The sequence below is a fragment of the Strigops habroptila genome, chromosome 1 (assembly GCF_004027225.2).
Source record: "Strigops habroptila isolate Jane chromosome 1, bStrHab1.2.pri, whole genome shotgun sequence".
NCBI lineage: Eukaryota > Metazoa > Chordata > Aves > Psittaciformes > Psittacidae > Strigops > Strigops habroptila.
Window position 1 is genome coordinate 144,771,777 of NC_044277.2, and position 17,701 is coordinate 144,789,477.

At 40.6% G+C, this 17,701-nt stretch overlaps 1 protein-coding gene across 5 annotated transcripts in view; it reads left to right on the top strand.

Annotated features, from left to right (window-relative positions):
• Positions 1–17,701, top strand: part of TNS3 (tensin 3) — a 198,625-nt gene that overhangs the window by 139,684 nt on the left and 41,240 nt on the right. For 4 of the 5 annotated variants that reach the window (XM_030487554.1, XM_030487525.1, XM_030487545.1 and 1 more), the window contains exons 19-22: positions 5,083–6,342; positions 14,883–15,061; positions 15,414–15,531; positions 15,627–15,716. In XM_030487554.1, coding sequence (XP_030343414.1) covers positions 5,083–6,342; positions 14,883–15,061; positions 15,414–15,531; positions 15,627–15,716 — 1,647 coding nt within the window. The remainder of the gene's footprint in view (positions 1–5,082; positions 6,343–14,882; positions 15,062–15,413; positions 15,532–15,626; positions 15,717–17,701) is intronic. The other variant, XM_030487535.1, reaches the window with a different exon arrangement.

Below are 17,701 nucleotides of genomic sequence, written 5' to 3' on the forward strand. Positions count from 1 at the left end.
TGTTCTTTCCATTGGACTTGCAGTGACAAATCTTACATGAGTCTGTGTTAGTAAAACTGAATTCCTAATGCTGTTCAGCATCACCCAGCAGATTTTTTAATCATTACTGGGTAATTACATGTAAGTGCTTGTCATAATTCAGTTTAAAAAAAGGCAAAATGAATCTAAGAATGCGTTCTTACAACTCTGCAGATTGGAAAATCATTCCTATTTGTCATGTGCAATATCCATTGTGTTTTCATGATCAGGAGCTGCAAGTTTAACTATCCAGACTCCTCAGGAGCAGCTGGGTTTTTGTTTAGCTGTGGGTCTCATTCGTTCTCATGTGCTAATAATGGAAACTGGTAACTTTTTGGTGACTGAGGTTCCTAAAAAGGCAGCTGCCTACTAGAGCCAAATGGTCTAGTTGCAAATAAATTGTTTTATCCCTCAGTTGCAGGTGTTTCCTTGTGAAGTCTGACAATATTGTCATCATCTTTAAGTTCATAACCAAAAGTCAGCAGGTCCCAAGCATTTCTGTTTCTTGCTTCACTTGTACACAGATACGACTCCTCAAGTTCTAGCATGAATATCAGAAGTAGAGTCTTAGGCTCACCATCCTGCTTGTGACTGGTGCAACCTCTGACTGGGGAGCCACTGCTTTGAGAAATTGCCTTAGGGATTTTGGAAGTGGACCAGACTTTCAGATACGGATACTTGAGTAGGACATCTGCATCTAGATCCCACACTTCACTGATTACATTACTATTTGAGCAACCTGGTCTTGTGGAAGCCCTGCCTGTGGCAGAGGGCTGGAACTGGGTGAGCTTTAAGGTCCCTTCCAACCTGAACCATTCTATGATTCTGTGATTATGGAGCTAAAATGACTTATTTATATAGCTGGGTGTTCACTTTTAAATGGGTTGTGCAGTACTGGGAATCCTGGTAAATTGTTGGCTCATTTAGTCCAGTTAAGTTCTTGGTTGTCCTCTCATGTATATGCATTTTCTGCCAGTTTAGATAATCTAAATTTATCAGATAATAATGCAGGGTGTATAAAATATTTCAAGCTGTTAGTTTCTTTCACTGTGAAGTTCTTTTCTTACTAAGTGGTTTACCTAGGCTTGTTGTCTTGGTTATGAACAAAGTTAGGCTGATGCTGAATAAGACAGTACTCAAGTCCACAGCTGTCCAGGCTTTTTAATCCACTGGCATTCTAGATACTAGCAATAGAGGTAACAGTGTGAATGCCACCAAACCTAGATGCCAGTTTTATGGTGCCAAAATATTTCCCAGAGATGCTAGTGTGCAGACATCATCCCTTCTGCTGTGGTGCTCAGTGCTGACAGGGCTGTGTGATTCATTAGCATATGTAGTAATGGGGGACCCCAGACGACTCACAGTCACTGGTTGCTATACAAAGTGGTTCTAGTCATCGAATCATAGAATCCCAGACTGGTTTGGATTGGAAAGGACTTAAAGATCATCCAGTGTTCAAGGCCAGGTTGGACAGAGCCTTGGGCAACATGGTTTAGTGCGAGGTGTCCCTGCCCATGGCAGGGGTTGGAACTAGATGATCTTAAGGTCCTTTCCAACCCTAACTATTCTATTATTCTATCATCCAGTCCAACCGTTGCCCAGCACTGCCAAGACCACCACTAACCCATGTCACTGAGGGCCTCGTCTACATGGGGTGTGAACACTTGCAGGGACAGTGACTCCAGCACTGCCCTGGGCAGTCTGTTCCAGTGCCCGAGCACCCTCTGGGGAAGGAATTGTTCCTCAGCTCCAGTCTAAACCTCCCTTGGCGCAGCTTGAGGCCGTTTCCTCTTGTCCTGTCACTTGTTACTTGGGAGAAGAGATCTACTTAAAATTTCTGTATGGTGAACCAAACCTGCATGCTGGAATGTTTCATCTGGTGGGAAGTATTTGCAGCAGACCAGCAGCTTTGAATGATTTACTGCACTGTGCCTAGTTCTGGGTAGCAGAAAAGTCAGATAGAAAGACTTCTTAATGGTTCAAGTGTACTAGTCCTGTATTTACTGAACTGCATTCCAGTTCAGACCTGTAACTTCAAGTCTATTTTGTTTCAGGATATTAAACTATTCAAAACAAAGCAGTTTGGTATTGTTTTCTACCTTTTAAACTCAAAGCTAAGCATGCAGAAAAGAAAAAATCACTTAAGAGTTACTCTTAGTGTGTTTTAGGGGGGTTTTTTTGTTGGTTGGTTGGGGTTTTTTAATTTATTCTTACAATTCCTTGTGGTAACTGTAGTAAGCAATTCCACATGAAACACCAAGTGTGCTTCATTGCCCTAGCAGTAGTGAGAGCTTATGAGAAATCACAGCGTGAAAGAGGCTGGGAACCTGTCAACTGGCTGTGTTTTCCTTAGATATGGTATTTTTTCATAAATATTGCTTTTAAATATCTGTGCACAGACGTTCAGCCTCATGCACAGCAGCTCTTTTCACCATGGGATTTACACATCATAAACCTCAGTGAACTTGGAACAGTTTGCCCACAGAGAAATTCCATGGCAAGGGGAGTTGCTTTCTTTTCTGCCTAGCCTGATGGCTTGTTCTGAAAAGGAGCATTCTGGTCTTCTGCATGTGCTGTTTTTAAAGTCAACATCAGACAAGTAACAGTACCTAATCCTTAAAAAGTAAGAAGTTGTGCCTTAATTATTAGCTAAAATCTTTTAAACCTATCACACAACATCCAGTATGTGAGTGTTTGAACTGATGGAAACTTGGCAGTGTGTCCCATAATGAAGGCTTTTTCCAACCAGACCGCTTTTCTTGCCATTGTAAATTGATGAATTAATTGCCATCATGGGTTCAGTTTGTGAATAATGCTTTTTCTAAGATGGTATTGCCTAGAAAAGCTTCCTAGTTTGGAAGCTTCATGATCACTATGCCATTTTAAGTGTATTTTGAAAATGTGTTGATGTTCCAATGTAGAGTTGATGTTGGAATGCATTGGGCTCTCCAGGGCTTTTTTGATTGTGGAGCTCACAGATGGAGACTAAGCTGTTGGTTACCTTTGACAAAAACCTGCCTGTTCCTACATTCTAATGATCTAATTTCTTTTTATTATCAAACAATTCTCAAAGTATGGGTAGGAAAAGTTATTCAGTAACTTCTGCTTAATAGAAATGTTTTGGTAAACGATCATTAAATCCTTGGAAAGTGGAACCACTCACTTCAGTTTCTTGGTGTTGCGGACAATAGAAATACTTACTCCTAAAGCTTTTCACAATAACCAGAATTAATTGTGTTCATTTTCAGCACTGGGTAAGAGCCCAGTAGCCAAACTCTACCTCAGGTTGGTCTGACCTGTGTGATGTGTGTGGGAGCTGGACAAACAAGTTCAGTAAAGGATCATAAGAATATGCCTCCTATATTCTGTCTTCATTTCTTCTCCTTGGGCTATCATGTCAAGGAGAGCTTTAAAGAGCCCTAATGGGCAGAGGCAAGAAAAAGTGGTTTGGCTAAAATAAGCTGGATTCAAATAAACTCTTGAGCTTTTAAAGTGTTTCAGAGGGAAAATGCTATATTCAGTGTTCTGTGGTTTTAACCATGTCCACTGTTGGTAGTACTGAAATATCAGAGCAGAGATTATTCTCACAGTAGTATTTTGAACTCAAATGGATTTCTTTTTATTTCCTGATTTTATCTGAAAATCTCTTCAAGTTTGTGGTTTTCTTTTTATTTCCCTCCCCCCAGGAAGCAAAAAGAGATTTTTTTCAACAACTGCACTCATTTTGTATGTATTTCATTTTTGTCATTGTTGAGTATATATTTTATGTGATGCCTGTTAGCAGTAAAGCACATCTAAAATACTCCATATGTGATAAAATATGTAGAGGTGTGTACACAGGGCACAGTTCTAAGGCTGAGATACTAATCTCTAACTTGTGATTCTCTTGACTTTCTGCTGTATGATTTCCATTCAGTTTTTTTTGTTGATGATTGAAAAGAAATCACAACCATAAGATAGGCTGGTGACTGCAGCAGGACAGAAAATAAATAGATTAAAAACATACAGGCTGTGTGTCTCAAGATAGCAAGAAGCAGCAAGGTTCATGGGTGCCAGGAACAAGTGAGGGATCACAAGCAGTATAGTCACCTCAGTGAAGCTCTCCACTTGAGTTCATTCACCCTGTAAGAAGGTAAAACTTGGCTTACCCAGTTCTGTGCATAGCTGGTGCCAGTGAAGCGTGCTAAGTGGTGCTCATGCATCTGGAAGCAGGAATTCGTCTGTTCTCAACACATAGCTTTAGTAAACTAGATGCATTTTCCTGCAAAGTTGTTGGTTTTTCTAAATATGTTCTAAACAGAAAAGAAAGTTCTAGCCCGTGTTTGTTATGAATGGTTATTGATAAACTTCAGTTGAGTGAGTACCTCAGAGATCAGAAATAAAGTTAAGTTCTTCCCATCACTGATGAGGAAAGAGTTATATGCTGATTTTTAAGGGATTGTGGCCCTGGTTATTAAAATTGAACTGTGAAATGCATACCAGATCCTTCAAACGTGGACAAATTTCATAGTCTAACATTTCCTCATGCATGTTTTTGTGAAGAGGCATTAATATATATTCCAAGGACTGAAGCTCTGATTGAAAGCCTGGTTTTTAACTTGCACCACCAAGAAAAGGAGTAAATGATTCTTTGTAGTGTAGTTAGACCATCAGGTAGAAATGGATGAACTGGTAATTGCATGATAATACATTCGAGGCAACTGTTGAACCATTCTTGCTTTGAATGGAATGCATGGTAAGCTGCCTCTCAAATTTCTAGCACTGTAATAGGGTCATTCTTCAAACGAGTATGGAAAGTTTGTGGAGCTTTAAACATACATTCAAAACAGCATAAAAAGAAAACTGTATTTGATCTTGAGCTATGAATGGCATGTTTTATTTCTATCAAGAAAACTGTTATAAACTGAAATATAAAATGAAAGAAGATAATGCCACTGGTTGATGCTGTTTTTGTAAAGCTAGTTTAGTTTTGCAGAAACAATACCATTAGTACTAGTACTTCTGTTCTGTGGTATGATATCAGTGAAAGCCCTTGTATAATGCCTTGTACTTCTCTCCCTACAGTGCTGCATACCCAAGGTCCCATTGATGGCAGTCTGTATGCCAAAGTGAGAAAGAAGAGCTCTTCCGACAGCAGCATCCGTGGTGTTGCTCAGGGTGTTCCCGTGACTGGCAGTCCTGATCACAGTGATCATACACTGTCTGTCAGCAGCGATTCGGGACACTCAACAGCTTCCACCAGGACAGACAAGACTGAGGAGCGCCTTGTGCCTGGAGTCAAACGGGGTCTGAGCCCACAAGAGAAGGCAGAGTTGGACCAGCTACTTAGTGGCTTTGGCCTGGAGGATTCTGTCAACACCACCAAGGATATGACTGATGTTCGAAGCAAGTACAGTGGGACTCACCACATAGTGCCGGCTCAAGTCCATATGAATGGAGACACCAAACTGAAGGACAGGGAGACTGATATTCTGGATGATGAAATGCCTAATCATGACCTTCACAGCGTGGACAGCATTGGGACTTTGTCTTCCTCAGAAGGGCAGCACTCCACCCACTTAGGGAACTTCAGTTGCCACAAGAGCAGTCAGAACTCACTTCTTTCAGATGGCTTTGGAAGTAATGCTGGGGAAGAGCACCACAATGTTTTTGCCCCAGACCTGGGAATTGGTGTGGATCCCCTCTATGAGAGGACATTTGGAAGCGCTGAGCCAAAGTCAACTCAGCAGTTGCAACGGAATCCTTCTGTCTCACCCCAGCCTCAAGCCTATGGCCCAAGTAACTATTCTACTCAGACCTGGGTACGCCAGCAGCAGATGGTCACTGCTCACCAATATGGTTTTGCCCCAGAGAATGAAATCAGTGTTGGCATTCATAACACAGTGGAGAATGCAGGCAGTGTCCAGAGCCAGTCCCGAGCCCCGGACACCCCGACACGTAACTCCAGCAGCAGAGTAGCTGTACAGAGGGGGCTAGGAAGCATGCCAGGTGCTGCTGAAGCTGCAGAACATGCCAGTGCCGAGAGCTTCAAGTCAATGCCAGTGCCTCAGAGGGACACAAATAGCCTGGATCTAGGACAGAATGCAAGGGACTTGCCAGCTTCTCCAACTTTGGATATTGATCAGTCTATTGAACAACTGAACAGGTTGATCTTGGAGTTAGACCCTACATTTGAACCTATCCCGACCAGCATTAACACTGTCACCAGGGACAGAAATCAAGTAAATGGCTTCACCAGCCTTGATGTAGATGTGGAAGGGCTTGGCAGGAGTCCTGGCTTCCATGACAAATTAGATGTTATGAACAGGAATCCCTCCCAGCATGGTAAGCTTTCTGAATATACTGCTTTTCCTAGCACTTGGGTGTTCTTGATGTGGTACAGCAGGACCTCAGGTCACGACTTACAACTTTCAGGATGATTAGCAAGGGATGATTCCTGACGCTCTCTTTACATAACCATCCAGGAATCAAACTGGTGTAAGATAAGTGAGTTTTGCAGGTGCTTAGTTTTTGCTTGAAAAAAGTACTTGCCTGTTCAGCAAATTCTTACCTGTTATAGACCATCAGTTGGGAACTTTTTCTGCTGTAACTTTAATAACGGAGCAGAATTTCTACAGTTCCTATTTTGAGGCATTTTTAAAAGGCATCTGTACTGAAATGGTTTGTGATTATATGCTTTTTATTATGATTTTTTTTTATGATTTCCACTTAAAGTAGAAGAAAAAGTTCCAGCTATTTTACCTTTAAATTTAGTGTAACTGGTATGACTGCAGAAATCACCTGGGGGAATTAAATGTGCAGCACTTGCTGACTGTATTGCTCAGGTAATGTTTCTAGAACTAATGGCTCTGCAGACGGATGAGTAGTCTGTCCCTGCTTCAGCCCACTGAAACCTTTCATTAATGCTGTAGCTGAAATTTGTGGCAAACAAGCTCTTGCTGGTCTTACTGTCATGTCTGAAAGTTCTTTGTGGTCTAATTCCTCTGGCAGAACATATCCCCTTCCCTCCTTCCCTCTTCCTCTTCTCCCTCTTCCTACCTCCAGTCTTGGTGCAATGAAAGACTTGCTTGTGTCTCCAGGATTTGATTCAGCATCATCCGACACGCCAGAACATGTGCCCGTGGACACAAATGAGCTGCTTCAGCTCAAGCCCACTTGGATATGTGAAACCATTGGATGATGATTGTGCCTAACTAGTGTGTGGTTTCCGTTCATGCACATGATTATGATGGATCACCATCATAGATATGATGGATCACCGAGGATGGATCCTTCCTTGTGGTGGAAGGATCCAATTTTGTGTTTAGGAGCATAACTGAGGACTAAAGCAGCCCAGAAATCCATGATGCGTATATGTGAGGTACTTCACTGTATGTTTGTTTTTAATACACAGTATGAGTTCTGTGGCTCTTGCAGGACTGAATTCATCAGTTTGAAATTCTCTTAAATTTTTCCAAATGATTAGCTGATGGAAAAATTGGAAATGAGATTTTTCCAGCAGGAGAGAACTCTTCTCTTTGGTATACAGTGAAGCTAGTGAGGGGGGTAAAAGGGTCATTTAGAATGAGCCACCTTTTACATGCTGTGTTTAAAGGTATGAATCTGAAATATTTGGATTTTTCTCACTGATTCTGGTCTTCTCCCAGAAGTCACTGTCAGTTACTTTCCATTTGTAAATTCAGGTAAAGCAGATAAACTTTTTGCCCTAATAGAGACTGGGGAGAATAGAGTCCTTGGGGCATGTTGTGAAAGACAATTTGTTTTAAAGACAGTGATGACTTTAGAATTAAATGTGAAAATACAGAGAGCATTTAGAATTGTGGGTGATTTTGGCAGGGCAACAGGGTACAGTGTGAAAGAAAGTGTAGGAGTCAGGAAGCTCCTTCACTTTTTGTTATGTCCTTGCCTTTGGTCAAGGCATTTTTCTCTCCTTCATCAGCCTGAGCGAGGGAAAAGGAGGGTTAATGTTTTCCCATTTGTTTTTTAAGCCTGTCTCTTAGAAATACTGAACATCCTTACAGGATGTTTACATCATACTGAGCTTCAAATAGAACCTTACACATACTGACTCCTAAGCTACTTCCAGTTCAAGTCAATAGAAGACCTCTTTGAAGGATTTAATTAGACATAGAATGTATGTGTCTGAAAGTGAGGTGGTTTGTATAATTTGTACACTGGACGTGGTACGTAAGTGCGGTTTGCTATCAAGAGCAGCTCTGTTTCTGACACTGAATTTTTACTCCATACCCTTTATCTCTGCTCCAAAGCAACACCCACATTCATACTGAAATCACAGAACCAAGATGTGTTTCAGTTTGGAAAGGACCTCTGAAGATCATCTGGATCAGACCCCCTCCTCAGGCAGGGGCACCTCGACCCAGCTGCCCAGGACCATGTCCTGATGGCTTTTAATTATCTCCTATCTACAGCCACCTCTATGGGCAACCTGTGTGTGAAACAGTTTAAAACAACAAAACCACAAACAGATAAAAACTTAACTCATTGTGCTTGGTGAAAGTCAAAAGTCTGTTTCTGCATGCGTGAGAACAACTAATGAATAATGTCATGGAAAGTTCCTCTTCAGACTTTAACATTGCTTTCCCTCCACAGTGCGCAGCTGAAGCATCAGTTCAGTCCAAGTCCATTCGTGCATGTTCACACATATGCAGTAAAGCTGAAGTACTCAGCATATTTGCAGTGAAAGGCTGTAAACATGTGCTATACTAGAAAGAAAATTGTATAATACAAGCTAAATAATCCCTTAAAATAACAATAATATGTTTTTCATTGCGAGTTGATGGTAGCAGAGCAAAGGGCCTGCTGCATATGGTTTACCTTACCTTGGAGTAGACTCACAGGGTTGGGATAAGCAGGACATTTTCCAGGACACTTAATTAGCTGTTGAAAGTGCTGCAGCACTTGTAGTTGATAGCACAAGGAAATGCTGGCTGCCATGGGGATGAGGAGATAGCCATGAGTAAAGGATAACCAAACCAGCAGTTGTTCACTGATGAGTAATGGTTGGTCTTGCACAGGTTTTAGGGGTAGCCTATACTCTGGCACTCAAACAGTCCTTGACCTAACGAAGAATATAAAGAGCATGAATTGGCCTGTGCTGGAGGGAGTTGGCAGATGAGGGTTGAATGGCTCTGAGTGAGGTTGAATGGGTGAATGAGGTGTTCTGAGTGAGCGGGAGCAAACAGGACTGGAGATGAATGGGACTGACATGATGCATTGTGTGTGTGTCTAACCAGAGGGTTGAATTACAAGGGGATGGTCGAGTTATCTGGTTTCCTGCATGAGTGTGCAGAAAATGTATGCCTTAAGAAAGTACGTGCATGTTTCCAGTGCCCTGCAAACCTAGAAGAGTAAGCTTAAGAGTGGAATGTGTGTGTCAGCTGGGATGTACATTATGGTGCATTCTTACCTTTCTTTGCTGGCATGTTTCTGCACGGATTGACAGATAGGCAGCTACCTCTCCTGTCACGCTTCTTCCTAGAGGTTTTTATACGCATGTACCCTTAACATAGGTTAATGTGGCACAAACTGTTGACTGCCCATGTAGCCACGTTCTGGGTTCTGTCAAAATGCCATCTTGGGTTAAGTGCTCAGTGTTTTTGAGGATAGGAAGGAGCAGTGATCCTTGAATTTCTTTTTCTAGGATGTGTCCTTATGCACCATGTAGAACAGTGGCTCTTTTCTCCTTCAGTGCTATGTGTGTTGCTTATCAGAGGTCAGTCAGTGCACTGTATATTAAGATTTTCCAATTTCTTGCTTTTACATGAGCTGAGTTACATGGAGATGAGTTTCTGGCAGTAAATGAAGGTGCCATTTACTAGTAAGAGTGCTGCGGTAGTTCTGAATTTTAAATAACACAGAAGTTTGTAGCCTGAGGAAATTTTGATGTCTTTGTAACCTTTTGTCTGCAGCCATATGGTCTCCCTTTACTTCACTCTACGTATGTTCTTTCATGCCTAATAACATATCACCTCAGTTTACTGTTAAAGATCCTTTGTAAGACTTATTTCCTGGAACCATCCATCTTTTATCACAAAGCTTATACTTACTGGGTAGAGAAGGAAAGCCAAAACTTTGTTTTGTTTTTGCCTAGAAAACTAACTTACCATTACTGTCACCCATGGCTAATCTCTGCCTCCACCTTTTCACTCTTAAAATGTTACAACTTTCATCTTTAGCAAAACATTAGAAGCACTTGAAAGATTATGTGATCAAACTAAGGCAAAGCACATGAGCACTTGCATTCAACATTTGGAGGTTGCCTGTCTCCATTGCTGTCTCAAAGAGATGCCTGTCTGTCTGAATCAGGCAGCATGAGGAAGAGAGGGACTGTAATTTCCAGAAGGTTGAAATGATATTGTTCCTCTCAGCTGATTCTAATTCTTCTTCATGCATTGAGTGTTTGAAAATATCATCTTTAAACATCCTTAGGTCACCTAATGTGGTGGGGACAATGCAGGTACACGACTGACACAGCTTTACATTTTGTGTGGAGTTTATATTGTTTATCAGGTCAGTGACGAATTGAGCATTAAACAAAGGCATCTTCCCTCCCTCAAAAAAATCCCAACATGCAGAATGAATACAAATGAGGTGACTAAACATCTGACTGCAAGTGTCTGGAACATCTTCAGAGATCTTTCCTCTGTCGAAAATAAATCTTTGAAGATGGTCCAAATTACAGTATCATAACTCATGCCACAGTGTATCTGCAGACAAAGGAGAGGGGAAGTCACCCTTCTTGCATACTTTATTAAATAATAGCTTTTAAAAGCATTGAACTGTTCCAGATGTTCCCATTCACTCTCCGATATTCTGTGGGAGAGCAAACCCATGCCATCTGAAATAAGCTGTAAACTAACAGGAGAAGGAAGCTTGTCCAGACCCTTATGTGCCTTATTTGCATGTGCTGACAATACACTACAAAACCTGTTGTAGTTTCCATCACACAGGAAATTGTTGGTACCTGACTTGGAGTTAATTTTACAGTGGTTAACAGGAAGTTTAAATAGAGGTTTTAGCTAAACTAGTTGAAACCTGAGGTTTTAAGTCAAAACTGGAGTTTTAACTAAATTCCAGTTTTAAGCTTTGCCACAAACACACAGTTGTTGGCTCATGTTCAACTTTGTGCTGACTGGATGCAGTATGGACACCTAGGGTACACCACTGGTTACTGGCCTCCTGCTAGACTTGGCATCTACAATGATGCATTGTAGGAGGCCTTACAACTTCTTTGGCTGTACAAGCGTATGTTTAGTCATTTGTAAGTGATGTAGATTTTTTGTAAACTCTTTTAAACCTAAGCCAGCAGTTTGAAAAACGTGGGATCACTGTAGCTGTGTAGCCAGTACAGACATTGTGAGGCCAGCATCTGAAAACTAGGCCATATCTTGATTTTACAACTCACATCAGTGACTATTTCACGTTTGCTGTATCAACATATGTAGCCACAGATAAATGTTACTTAGTGACCAAGTTGATGGAGTTTCTACAGAGACATGTTATGATTGATGCAAGTGGGTTATGGAACAGAATGTGCAAACTTTACATCTTCATGGGACTTTTGAATATTTTGGATGCTTTGGTTTTGTTTTGTTTGTTTCTTTTTAGCATAGTATTCTTATGCTGCTGTAACTAAAAGAGGCAGAGTTCACACTGAAATCTGGCTGCAGCTTAGCAGGGACTTCTAGTCAAGCAGGACACTGAAGGTCAGAACTCTTCACATCACTTGTTATACTCTGCCATTATTTTGTTAACATTTCATATTTTGACAAGATTTTTAGTCACTATGCATGCACTTCAGTATATGTAATGAAGATATGCATTGTCCCACTCTACTCTGTGCTCATCAGGCTACACCTCGAATACTGGTGCTCAGTTTTGTTCCCTGCTCCACAAGTTTATGTAAGTCTTTTTTTTTATATATAATACATCGTTTTTGCTTAAAAAAAAAATAATAAAAAAGCTCTACCAAGAAAAACAATGCAGAGGAATAGAAGGGCAGTCAAGTGGCCTGAAGTAATACCCAGATCTTTAAAGTTGACTGCACCTCTTCATGCACAAAACTGCACAAAGTCATTTAGAGCCTCTTTAGGCAAACAAAAAGATGTTGAAACTTTCATATTTCTGACTAACTTTGGTTTATAATTGCCTGTTGTAAGGGGTTTCCAGTTTGACTGTAATTTGCTCAGTTGGCTGTGGTACAAACTAGGTAGAAGTTAAGGGAAGGTGTTCAATGGACTCTGCTGGGTTTGGGAAAGACTGATAGTTGACTTCCATAATGGGCAGAAGGGATATTAATCCAGCTTGGTTTCCACCTCCACAAGAAAAGTTCTTCCCAGAGAGTCCTACCACATAGACTGTGCTTGCCCCACTCTCACATAAAGCTGAGTTTGAGGCTAGCCCACAAGCCATGTGAATCAAGTGGGAACGTGTAAGCCTCATCTGACAACTTGTTGTGGTAACTGAATATAGATGTGGACCTTTTAATGGCGTGCCTCATGCACTCAGTGTGTAGAAACATGTAGAATACATCAGGAGTTAACAGAGTAGTTTTTGAAGTTTAGTCAGGACAATTAATATATGAGATGGAGCACTGCTGACATGCCACTGCAGACAAGATTTTGAGCTTAGTGGTGTTTTCTTTCTCATAGTTACAAATACTTCTCAGTAGTACTCCAGGAAAGCTAAGCAGCTAAAGAAACCAAACAAAGATTAACCACTGGCTGTGCTTCTGTTAGCTGTAGCATTGGCATGGTGATAACCATCTGACAAGATGAAGGCCTGGTGCTGTTCCAATACCAATCTGTTTGAATGTTATTATTTGTTCTGCAGGGGAAACATTCATTGTTGTAATTTACAAGGGAAAAAGAGAGAAATGAGAGTATACAAAAAGCTTTCAGAGAAATAAATATGTGCTCCTGGGATATTTATGAGGCTCTGCCAAAACTTTAAGCTAAACTACAAGAACAAAACCAAATTATGTGACTTCTATGAAGTCTTGGCCCCTGATGCTTTACACTGTAAAAGATATCTTTTAAATTAGTAACTCTAAACATCTGTTAAATTAAGTGAGGCAGCTCTGAAGTACATTAGCAAAACTAATGAACTAAGTAAAAGTCTCTCCTCTGAGAGTTTTTATTGTCTATACATGCAAGAAGATATTTGAGAATTAGCTATTTTTCTTAAGAGAGGATTTCTAAAAGAACTTACTTTCATTGCTTGGTGTCATTTAAACTCTTACAATCATTTCCAACTGTAAGTATGTGTTGATTAAGCACATCTCCTACACATCCTGATCATGGAGCAGCAGGAGTCCAAAGTGTGCCATTCATATAACTCAGCAGGAGGGCCAAACCAGCCACTTTGGTAGAGAAAGATGATATGGACACCTTCCACACATACCCATTTCCTATCCTGAAGTACTGACAAGAAGCCAAGGTGTAAAACCTGGCATGCAACATAAGTGCAGGTGTTACAGACATTTCACCTTGATTATATAGCACAATTATAAAGTATCAGTGCTCAAACAGGTTTCTATATAGGAAAACAGATTTTACTTAAGATTAAAATGTAGACGAGGTTTGCAGACTAAAATCCATGGTACTTCAGTGATCCTGCATTGACCTGTATCAACCTGAGTAACTTGATGGCAAATAGTGGCTTATCCTAAAAATATTAATAAATCTCTTGTAAAACTACAGAATTAGACACTTTCAGAAATCCATCTCTGCTACCATTAAAGCCAATATGACAGTAACTGCTACTAAAGCCGAGAAATAAATTAAATCCTACTAGTCACTCTGGAAAATTCCACCAATAGGGTTAAATTTCAGGGTCCAAATGTAGCCAGTTATTTCTTTTATGGAGTCAATATAAATATACCTAGCACATCCTGGAAAAGACACAGCTGAGATGGTTTTTATGGTACAACTTGGAAAACGAAAATACTTTTTAAGCATCCATATTTTAAACATTTATTTACCCCTTTTTCCTCTGGCTAGAACCTTTCAGGTGGAATGAGTATCTGAGAAGTTGCTAGTATCGGTTGTGTTTGTACTGTCCTGGGACACAGGAAAGACTACTGTGGGATGCTGCTTGTTCGCTTATTCTTACTAAGAAGGGTGGAAAAAGTTGCTGCAGGGATATTCTGAGTGTGTCTGTTGGTGGGAGTGGATGGCTCTGTATAAAGTCTTGCTAATCATAAAGCTACATCTAATGACAATCTAGTGACTTTGGAAACAAATACTGCTTTATGCCCCTGAGTATCCTCGACTGTTCTGCTGGCTCAGCTTACTCCTGTGCTCATTCCTCAGCCTCCAGCAGGTTACAGTACAGCTCCTATGTGTGTCTGATACCTAATTTTGTGATTGTGATTGCCATGTGTGATGCACAAGGTATACAGTGGGCTGTGTTTATAAGGAAGGGCCAGAGTGTGTGTTAGCTAAAAAGAAGCTGTTTTTTCAGGGGAAATGCAGTCCTGGAAAGCAGCAATCGTTTTGCTGCCCGGTGTTAGGGATGAGGTTTCCCATTTGGCTGCCCATAGCGGCGCCTGCTGGCAGGCTCTACCGGGGGCACCGAGATTAACCTCTTCCAAAAATGAAGCAGCATGCTGCTTTACTCGTCTGGAACCAGGTGTACTGCGAATGTGTTCTAACTTGTGCCAGCAAGACTGACTACAACTGATTGTTTTGTTTCCCCACCTGCGTGGTTTTGTAAAGCAGTTATGAAACCAGTTATTTCGTGAGCATCCTTGAAAAGAATCACTGAAGGCACAATGGTGAAGTTTGTTTTAACAGCTCTAATTAAAATAAAGGTTATTAATCAGTTTACCTGTTTGTTTTCAGCACCAGGGACAAAAGACGATGGTGCAACAGGGAGAAGGATCAGAAAGTTAAGTGTTGGGCAATATGACAATGATGTCCCTGGGCAGCCATCGTATACCAGGTGTGGATGGATGAAGTCTCCTGCTACAGACCAGGCTGTAAATGCAGGGTCACCGATTCCTTTAGGGGAGAGCAATGAGGTAAACCATGAAGAATTTTTCAAGAAATACTTAGTATTGAACCAAATGGCCAATGGGGAATCCCATGTTCATGCTCAGTGTCCAAAATTGGTGTGAAACTATTTGGCAGTGTGGCAGTAAGAACAAATGACTGTAGCTACCTCAGAAATGCAGTTCAGTTTGAGGATGTCCTGCTGTTGTCCTCTCTGTTTTCAGATTTATGCATGTTTTCAGTTTTCCAAGATCTCTCTTCTGGAACAGTAGATCAGATTATAGGAGACGACCTGTAATCACATGAAAAATGCCCCACTGTGTTGTAGGCTTCAGTGGAAATTTTCACACTGTAATTTTGCTTTGTTTGTGCCCTTTCTAGATGGCTGTTGCGTGTTACCAAGATGAAATAGATGGGGGAGTCTTCTCCCCAACAAAAAATGGAAATGAACTTGTCCCATCCACACCAGCTTTTCCTCTGTCACCAGAGACACCGTATGGTAAGGAAATGTCTGTCTCTTTCTGCTTATTTTAATAGCACTATTAACATTTTAGCTGTTACTGAAGAGGAATTGTGCTTTTCCTTCTCTCCTAGTGAAAACACCTCCACTGTACCACCAGCGGATTCCCTCTAGCCATAAGGTCAGCAGCCCCTCTGAGCTGTACAGAACCGGTACCAACGCTGGTAAGATACCCGTACATCTTAAGTAATTTGAAACTGAACTGTGCATGAGGGCAACTAACACAGTTGTGGTTATTCCTTTATAAGTAGGACATAGACCTGATGAATTTAGACATGTGCAAGTTGGAGAAATAGAATTTAGCTGTGCTATTTTAATCACATCAAAAAAGAAGTAAATAACGAAGAATTATCGAAGGGAGTCCCATGTTCAGTGTCAAATATCGGCAAGGAGAAAGCAGGCAGTTGTGTCATGCCAATAAGAGGAAATGCAACTCGGTGTTTGATGCTATCCTGCTCTTGTTGTCTGTATGTGTTTGCGTGGTATCAGTGTTCCATGATGTCTGTGCTGATACTTGATAATATCAAATTATACTGTCAGGAGACTTGAGTTCCTTATGGTTTTTACTAGGCTTTGTCTCTATCTGAGGGAAGAGGGTTGATACCCATGTTGCTGTCGTTCTAGGCAAGCGAAGCTGACAATAGAGTTTGGCGGTAGCTGTGCTCAAGTCAAGGAGGACCTTAATTAAAGGAATGATTGTTCTGGAGGGTTTTTTGCCACAATAAACTTTATAAATGAGCAAGCATGGAAAAGTAATTAGATGATTATATGGTTCAAGATTTAATGGGATTTAGCTATGAATTTGATTATTAAAGGATTCTTCTTTCAGGCCTTAACTCTTTGCAGCTAAAGACAGCAGCAAAGCTGTTGTTAGCCACCACCTTTTCTGTGCAAAACTTTTTAAAGCAGTAAGTTAAAAAAATTAATAGTATTTCAGGTGCCTGCATCACAAAGTGCTGGATGTTGAAGGAAGCTAACATAATTTATTTAAAACCTGAATAAAAATCACAGGCATTCAGTTAAGTGGTATGCCTTAGAAGATGTTCAGATGACAATGTGTATATGCAGTTACAAAGTTACAGTTTTATAGTTACAGTACTATATAGTTTATATAGTATAGTTTATATAGTATAGTTTTAGCCTTCTCAGGCATGATGTTGATAGTAGAGTTTCCAATAAATGTGATGGTGGATTTTGATGCAATAATAGCGATTGTTGTGGTTCTAACTTTGGAATACACCACTTCTTGTTTAATTTGCCTCATTTAATAGTTGTCAAAAGCAAATAACATCAACACAGCATAGAATTACCTTTAGTAATAAAGTAGTCTTCTACCTGGTTCAAGACATGTCTTTATGGCTCAGTTGCTGTGGCTTTGCCCTTTACTCTCTCAACTCTTAAATAATTAGTGGTAGAGTTCTTCCTGAAGGCAGCTTCAACAAATCAATTACAGGTTGCTTACATTGAGTTCATCTACTGAACGCTTGGTTGTTAAATGGTTTCCATCACTGTTGCTAAGAATTAGGACTTGCCCTGGAAACTTGTGTGGCTTTGAGTGTATTTTTCTATTTTGTTGGTGATTCTCCTGCTTAATTTCTAATGCTGTCATCTCTCAAATACTGGGTGTAGATACTCAATTAATGGGACACTGAAAATAATTACTCTAGCTTAGACCAAAGGAGGTTATTCTCCCTTTGAATATCACTTTAAAAATTATGCTCAAGGTGTACTGAATGCTACAGGTTAAGTGCTCAGCTGTCTGGCTTTGCTTTTAGACACAAACATAGTGTACTTTGACACTAAGGTTAAAGGGGTATGAGGTGGGTCCATAGAAAACATGCAATAAGCACCTCCAGGAAGTGTTAGTTGGGTGACTTTCCCACCAGAGCACGGAAACTTCTGTTGCCAGAGGCAGTATTAGAATCCTACTTTAAATATTTGGGGTTTTTTCTCTTTTCCCTTCACTATTCTACTTTATTTATTGTCTGCATCTACAGTAAGTATCTATTTACTGTATTTACTTGCTTCTGTGTCTTCTGACTTCGGCAAGAAGTGAAGATGTCTTCTCATTGCTTTTGCTATCGATCCCTAATTCATGGCCAGAGCAAGAGTGTTGCGTGTTGAATGAGGCCAAGAAGAATCTGAAGGA